General features: G+C 30.1%; 1 protein-coding gene across 1 annotated transcript; it reads right to left on the reverse strand.

Moving 5' to 3' along the window:
- Positions 1–7,670: 7,670 nt before the first annotated feature.
- Positions 7,671–8,655, reverse strand: LOC149556110 (36.4 kDa proline-rich protein-like). Its single transcript, XM_089830249.1, has one exon. It carries the CDS (start codon positions 8,330–8,332, stop codon positions 7,967–7,969), a length of 366 nt encoding a protein of 121 aa, XP_089686375.1. The 5' UTR covers positions 8,333–8,655; the 3' UTR covers positions 7,671–7,966.
- Positions 8,656–8,935: the final 280 nt, after the last annotated feature.

Here is an 8,935-nt window from a genome sequence, read left to right on the forward strand (position 1 = left end):
CTAAAATTTGAATTTGTTTAAGGGAGAATTCTATTTAGAAAAGAAGCTATGTAATTCCTTTATAGAGGGAGATTACTACATTAGAGAAGTTTGTGGCATAAAATCTAAGAGGGAGAAAATTTCTATCAAGAAAAAGCTTGTTTTCAAATTTCATTGTGCTATGACATGTTGTGTTGCCATCAATGCCAAAAAGGGAGATTTTTGGATACAATTGTCCAATTGTTTGTTGTCTTTGATGTTAAAAAAATGTCATATCAGTTGGCAATTAGTGTCTACCGAGCTTAGTTGGTCAGCAAAGCAATTCTCAGTGTCTACTGAGCATTCTTGGAAATTACTCTATGAAGACAATATCTACCGAGCTAACTCGGGTGTAAAAAGGAAAGTGGTAGAAAGTAGTGTTAATCGAGCTTGTAGGGTTAACAAAGGAAAGTTAGTGTTTACTGAGTTCACTCGGTCTCCAAAGGGTTTTTGTAGAGTTCCCAGTGTTAATCGAGCTTCTATTGGTTAACACAAGAAATCATTTTTGGAATAGTGTTTATCGAGCAGGCTCAGCCAATGAAAGATTTTGTTAATCTAGCAAACAAGTTTAATTATTTCAAGTAATGATTGTAGTTGATTGAGGTAATGATTGTAATTTGTAAATGAGCCTACTTGGTAATTTGAAAGGTATAAATAAAAGGTCAAGATGGAATTCTAAAGTATGAATGAGCGAGCATGCAAGTGTATTAATTGTTTAAAGAGGAAAGTGTGAATGAACTTTGAAGGATGGTCAGATATCCTTGAGGAGTAGTAAATTTAGATTTGATTAGGAAGGATCTAGTGAAGTAAAATAGAGATTTGTATCAGCAATTTAGTTGTATCTCATTTAGGTCATTTCATTGTTTCTTTCTTACCATTGTAGTAGTGATTCCTAAATCTCTTAATAGAGTTGGTTTAACAACCATTTGTAAATCCTCTAACAAGGTGATAGTTCTATTGAATTGTTTTAAAGACCTTTTGCAAGGCCACTCCTTATAGGGTGATTAAATCCTCTAACAAGGTCACACCTAATAGTGTGTTTTGTAACCTTTATCTAGGTTGGCTCCTGACAGGGCTCACTTCAAAATATTGAAAATCAGTAGCTAGTTACTTGGTGGTTTTTCCCATATTGGGTTTCCACATTAAAATCTGGTGTCTCATGTGTTCATGTTATTTCTTTTATGGTTGCATGTTAATCATTGTGAATGTTTAAGATTTGTAAAAGTTAACATACACTGCATCTACTGAGTTACAACATTTTTCTATATGTTTACCGAGTGGTAGCAGTAACTAGTTTATCAGACATCTAAGGGATCAGTGGATATGTTTTTTTGGTAACTGATTCACCCCCCCTCTCAGTTACTCCATCTATATTTCCAATAGGAAAAATATAGGCTAACACTCTAAATGAGTGTAGAATATATGAGGAAAGATGCATAGTTATAGCCAATTAATGACTTCCAACCTAGGCAAGCAATAACAATACCAAATAATAGTTACTAAATTAATACTAGATCAAATAAATTATCCATACATTAGCACTTTACCAAACAAGAGTTAATAAAATTATGATAACGTAATGGTGATAGAAGGTAATCATAGTGATAATGCTTAATAATCCAAATGACTCACCTAACTACTTTCTCCAAGTGTCTCTTTTTTGTATCAATTTGCATGTGCTATTCTGATATTTATGAATCTCACAAAGGCATCACTCTAGAGGCTTGATTTTCTATTTTATGCATCATAAGTAGGTTTTTATATTTTTAGAAGCTTGATTTTCTCATTCCATGACAAGATGGATTCCAGTTGCTTTCCTGGCCATTGGAGTAGGTGTGCTCAGTGTGGTGACCCTTTCGGTGACACTCTAGGCTAAGAATTCTTGCAAGGAAGGAAACTCGAAGAAACCCTATAGAATAGGGGGTGTTTTGTTTTCTAATATTTGTACTATCTTTTGGCTTAGTGCTCCTCTTCATAATTCTTTGACTCCCCTTAACCAAGTAGCAAGTGTATCTTCATAATTCACATTGTCCATTTAAGCACAGAGAGTCTAAGACACAACACAAGGTGCACAAATTAGAATCGCCTAATGGTTTGGTCACAAGATTAAATGGCTACTACAATAAGCTAGGTAATTGGCCTATATTTTTGCTTTTCAAAATCTATAAAAATTTAGCTTTTGGGATTGAATCAATTAGTATATTGTTGGAATCAATTATAATAAGCAATGCCATAAAGGATTGGTCTTTTTGTCTCACAAATGATTTAACTTCCAATGTTTGGAGGTATGTGAACATGGAGATAATCGATTGGATAGCCATTACCTTAAATTTTTAGGTGATATTTGAATTGAATTTTCATGATGAGTGTGTGTGACAAGGAAACATTTTTAAAAATCTTCTTTTGTGACATTTGGGTTTCTCTGTTGGTAGCTAAGGACAAAAGAATTGGAAGCTATTTAGCCATACCTTTATAGGAAAAACAGTTTTATTTATGGATAGAGAGATTATTTATTGCTCTGCACATCATAATCTTTCTTATTTTTGAAAAAATTACTCCCCTTTGTAACTCTTTTTATTCCTATAATTGCAACTATTGAGGCCTTTTCTTCAATCTAAATATTTTCCATGTTACTACAACTTATCAATTATAACGAGTAAAGTTTTGGGTAATCTTGATAGTTCCACTTATTATAATTTTTCTTGCTACTGATGGAATATTAATTTTATGTGTAAAGATCCAACTTATATCAGTAATTTTTGTGCATAAAGATTCAACTTATGCCACTAATTGTCATTTATCTTTGAACACTAAATTTCTTTCTAAATTTTTTTATTGTCTTAGCACTGTCTTAAGAGATATGAGAGATATTATATTTCCATAGTCCTCCTTTGTCATAATTGCCTCAATATTTACAAGGATAAAAAATTAAAAAATTATAATTAGAAATCTTCTAAGAAGAATATTTAGTCATTTGTTATGTTTAATTGCTTCATTTGTAAATATTTTTATAATTTCTTTCAATACAATTCTAGTTCTTGTAGATGCACATTTAAAAAGTATACCATTTCATGAAAATTGGATAATATTATTTTACTTTAGTCAAAAATAGAAGTTTAACTATTTTTTCAATATAAAATGTTTATTTTGGAAGTTTTAAAGTTAGATTGAATTCACTTCATACACAAAATAGTCTAAATTAATTATATACTTCAAAAATAAAAAATTAAAGCATGACATTTAATCTTGTTTATATTAATCATGATATAATTAGTAAATATAACTTTAAAGATATTTTCTTATTAAATTAGTACAAGCATAAGATATAGGTGTTTTAAAATTTGGTTACGAAGAAAAAGCTATATTAATATATGCATTCTTATATTTACCTTTATCTTTCTTTTACCTTTTAATATTTATATCATTGTAGAAGGCAAGGACTTAGGCTCTCATAGAGCTCTTGTTGATAAAAGAAACTATATATTAAAGAAATTAAAGCCTTGATAACTCTCAGCTTCCCTATATATATTATAAAAAATATATAAGCTAGTTTTATTTCTACAAGCGTAGGACACTCCATTAAATAAGAAGAGTTGTGATACAACTATAGTCCATGTCTTTTACAAATAGAAAAAATGTTCCAAAAAAGGTTCCATCTATATTGGAAGAAGATGTGAGATAATAATTGTTGTTATTTTGAAATTGATCAAACATAATTTTGAATCTTATTTTAGACTATATTACCATAGATTCCTACTTAATTAATATTGAAATAATTGATGTTTTAATGACTCAAAATTACTAAAATAAAAGTGCCCACCTATTAGAAAAATAAAAATAAAAATAATCATTAATTTAATAACATAAAAAAATTCCTAAAGCTTATAGTTAGTGAGAAGCCTATCTCATTAGTCAAATCATTTCCTTGAATTAATCAACATGCATTCTAAACGCTTTGATTAAGGGCAATACAAATTCTAAGGCTTGCATTTTGAAGGCTCTAGAGTCAGTCGATTGGTTGGGAATCATTACAAAAACTAATTTAAGGGAAGAATAGTTTTTATTCCCATCATGACTTATGCCTGAAATCCAATTTCTATGCCAAATTTTTTTAATGAAATGCAATAAGAAAAATACAAAATTTTTCAAACATCATATTGTTTTACACACACCTTATTTGAAGGAAAAATTCCATATATATAGACCATAAATGTTAAATTAAATGATGCACCACAGATAAGAACAAAATAATTAATCCATAAGAAAAAATTTGATGCATAAAATGATGCACAATTGTACAAAAATGGATCGATGGAAAAAAATGTTAAAAATCTGAGGATAAAATGAAACAAGTGCCATATAGTGGCTTAGGACTTGTCTTTAGTTTTTATATAAATCTAATTTTAATTTAATAAATTTATTATAATATGTTAAATTTTTTTTTATAAATATAATTATTGATATATTATAAATAAATTATAATATGAAAAATAATAATATTTTAATAATAATAATATAAAATAATATTTCTTAAAGAATTATACAATATAATATTTTAGTATTTTTGAACGATAAAAATTATATTATAAGAAAATAAAATATTAAAATATAAAAATATAAATGAACTCACTTACATTCAAAAAATTATTAAACATTAATGAATCACATTAGCTTAATAAAAAATCAGTCTTAAAAAGTATTAGTTTTAAATCATCATATCGGGTCAATATAAGAGGTAAAAGAGTTCACCTAATCAAATTGGAGAAAACTATTTTCTAAAAATTGTAAAGTTAAAAAATTTGCATGTATAATATGCAATGTAATAGTTTGATAAGAAAATTTAAGGAATGATTATTTCTAGCACAAAGAAAACAAAAATTTTAATCAATAGTTAAAGTATAAAATTCAAGAAGTATCACAATTTATTACTTAGCCTATAGGCAAATACTAATAATTAGTTTGGTTGAATTGAATGAAGCCAATAGAAACATGAACAAAGAATTATTTTGGAAGAATCAAATTTTTGTATACAAAGCATCATAAGCTTACACAAAGAGCATAGCACAACATGAACTTCTCACAATAATTGTTCTTCCATTCTATAGTTATAGTCATCCCTGCCAATTTTTCAAACAATTTGCACTATGGTTACATTTGAGTGAGGGTGTTGAGCTAGGTTTTCATTATGAATAAAGGACTATTGTGTACATTTAAGACCTAGTCCAAGCTCCTTTCACTAATCTTGTTCTTGAAATCTATAATATTAGTTGTCTCTCTAAGATGTTCATAGTCAATCTGCCAAGCTCTTTCCCTCAATTCCAATTCCTTCCAAGCACTTCCTTCTAAAGCGGTGGTGGGTCTAGAACTTCAACTATCTACCTTTTGGTATTGGTGCTTATATAGGTTTAGCTGTTGATCTTAGCTCTTGATTTGGATCATCATTTAGGTTTGGGACTTGCCCAGTTTAAGGTTTCAGAATGGCCATGTTTAAGCTTGCACCTCTTAACCTCTTTTGTTATTTCTCTTCTTTTAATCTAGATATTATTATTCTTGTTTCTTTTTAGTTAGGAAAATAATGAAACTTCTAGTTTTAAAAAAAAAAAGTAACGAGCCAAAAAAGACAATTAGTATTTAATTAATTTAAAAATAAAACAGTGTGAATATATTTTTAAACTGTAGAATTAGAATTGTAATTGTAGAGACTAATTATAGACTATAAAATGAAAACAATAGTGCCCTTAGACATGGACTAACACATAAAATCTACTATTATCATTGAAGAAAGCAGAAGAAGAATACATATTACTTGAAGCTGCTATAGGTAGCAATAAGAACATAAGAAACACACATTCATTCTTCGCCATATAAAAAAATACAATTGTAAACGATTTATTCTAGGAGAAAATGAAAACCATTTAAATATTGAATATTTATCATGCTCTCCATACAATTGTATTAATTTATTGGAACTTTATTGCTATGACAAAATCAACCCATGAGCCAATAGAGCCAATTTGATATTTGGAAAGTTTAACTATATAGTTTCAAACGTTCCTTGTCCAAACAATAATGGGTTAGAGAATAAACGATGGAAAATTCAAATGCTTATTACTAAAAGAGACAAATTAGTAATAATTGTTGGTAGGAGAGAATATATGAAACAAATCAGTAATAACTGCAAGTAGGAGAGAATAAATAAAGATGGGCTAGAAAAGTATCATACTACAAAATTAAGCTTAATAACTAATGATGATTTGATAATAAAGCCTTCCATTTTTGTATTTAAATAATTACTTAGTTTGACACAATTTAAATGATTAACCTTATTTTTCTTTTCAAAAAAAAAGAGCATACAAACAATTGAGCTCAACATACCCTCTGTAAATAATTTTGCAAATTTTACAAAAACAATAGAATGTTCAACAATCTTTCTTAACTGGTCTATAACAAAATTATATTTGTTTATACATATTAATTTTCTTGCATAAACTACAAATGAAATCCCTATTTCATAAATTGAAACAAATTCTATAAACACAAATTTAACAAGCTCTATGTTTTGGGACTAAATAATTGCTTGCCAAGAAATGAGGATTTCCTTGCTAGAAAATGAACTGGTAGCACTGGAAGATCTCAATCTGCATATTACTACGCTAGTAGATCAACATCGATATAGCTAGACTAGGTAGCTCAACCTTTGGTACTAAATAAATTGGGTCAAATCTCTTTACCTTTGTGCTTGCAAGTTTTGTGTCCAAATCTGTTGCTGCTCTACCCCTGATTTCTTCCATGGAGTAAATTTATTCAAATGTGCTTGTCCTTGGCAAACTGTGAATATCTTTGTTATAGTTGCTTTGTTCCATCTACCTACCCATGTTAAGTCATTTGTCCCATTGGATTATTTCTTGGTTATTTGACATGTTCAATTGTTACTTGGACACATGTTGGCATGTAAACTTATATTTTGTCGTCCAACCCAGAAATGATAGTTATGCATTCTTCAAGCCTTGAGACACTCACGGTTTATCAAAGGAATTCAATCAACACTACTTAGCAATTTCTAGTTTCTCCTACTTTAAAATAAACAATAAAGAAAAAGGTCATCTGAATGTAAATAAGATTTTGGATTTAATGTTAAAAATTGCTAGCAATAAAACCCAAAATCTTAAAATCAATCTTAATATCTCAAATGCAATAGAGTTGAATGCCCAGCTGAAAAAACTACAACCGTTTCGTCTTCTCAACTTTCAATAATTTTCAAATATTATTTTTTTGTTATCTTTGTAAATATTGAATACTCACAATAGATATAGCTGATAGGTGAAGACAACTCTATTCTACACAAGTCCTTTCTTTGCAGCTTCTCCAATCACGTATTTCATCAATGGATGCAGGAAGCAGTAGAAACTTGAACAAAACAAGAAGGGATAAATGGAAACTGAGCATGATGAACAAAACAAAAAGTAATAATAACAAGAGATGCTACATTCATGCCAGCTGCCTTGTACAACTATTGTTACATGCAAAAGACATGTAACAGGTGTAGAGTCATAGAAACATCCACATGTAAATCTCTGGAGTTTTATTAATTGTGAAATTACTTTTAATGAAACATTAAAAAGACTAACAGGAAATATCATATAGGCCAAAGAGAAAATAACAAAATTTATATAGATCATAAGAAAACCATGGATACACACTTTCCAGGATGCAAACTAATAGATGACTATGCACTGAAAACTATAGTCTCTGCCTTAACGACAGGGATTAATAATAATAAATACAATTGAGGCATCTAGGGGCTTAGTTAAATGATTCGTAACGAACCCCAAATATATGATGAGAACAATTTCTTTATTCCCCTAATACACACTGAAAGCCACAACTAAAAACATAGAATAAGTAGTAATAACCATGCGAGCGAGAAGTATAGATAATGATAAATAGGTTACTGAGCTGGGCATTTGAAGCTCGGAGGAATGGTCTCTCCACATGATACAAGGAGCTCCAGCGCCAAAGGAAGAAGAATATTAAGGTTGAGAAGCTTTGCCCTAATTGTTGTACATAAACACAGTGCTGCTTCTAGTGCCAAAACATCTTCAATTATAGGGCAACATTGATTTACAACAGGATCTCCAACGCCCACATGCACAAGGCCACTAAGCACATCAACACATGCTCCCAGCTTCAAAGCATCAATTGGGCATTCGTCTGAAGTTGTAGGAAGAGAAGCGGGAGTCCACGCCATTATAAGTTGCATGGTGGTGGCCAACTGAATCATAACAATAAACAGTACTGCTGCAGCCTTCTTCATTCTAACAATATTGATTTCTCACCACAACCAATGAAAATAATACTAAACCCAAAAAACAAGTTGCTGCAATTCAATGCTCGAAGAAGATGAGACACATAAGCGGCTATATATAGCCGGTAGAGACACCATGATTGGGTCTGAGCTGTCTAATTGATGTGCAGGAATGGTGTTATATTACAAGGTACAAGTGAACTCTGTCAGCATCGTAATGAAATCTATGGACATTTTCTCCCGTTTTGGTAGGGCAATGTATAACAATACAAACAACAAAGAAAAATGCTTTCCTTTGTTCAAGATTACGATATGCATTTAATTATCTGTGTGTGTTATAGGGAAGTAAGTGGGCAGATTGTTTTATATTAATATCATGAAAAAATAAATCAAGTTTAACATAAGGAAGATGCTTGGAAACAAATAAAACTATACTTCTGACGGTGTTGAGATCACGAGAATGATTGAATTTATTTTCCCGATGCCGTGTGATTAACGGTTTGAGCTCTGTTAATTAAAATTTTAAGCTCCCGCGATTCTTTTATATTTTAGTATTATAAATCTGAAACATAGTATTTGGACTCCTCCGACTAATTTCATTCGCCACAGATC

Source organism: Cupressus sempervirens, chromosome 5 (genome assembly GCF_028749045.1).
Source record: "Cupressus sempervirens isolate cs-2001-9-10 chromosome 5, ASM2874904v1, whole genome shotgun sequence".
Taxonomy (NCBI): Eukaryota; Viridiplantae; Streptophyta; class Pinopsida; order Cupressales; family Cupressaceae; genus Cupressus; species Cupressus sempervirens.

Coding starts and splice junctions, on each gene's coding strand:
- LOC149556110 (XM_089830249.1), bottom strand. CDS start 8,332: ATGAAGAAGGCTGCAGCAGTACTGTTTATTGTTATGATTCAGTTGGCC.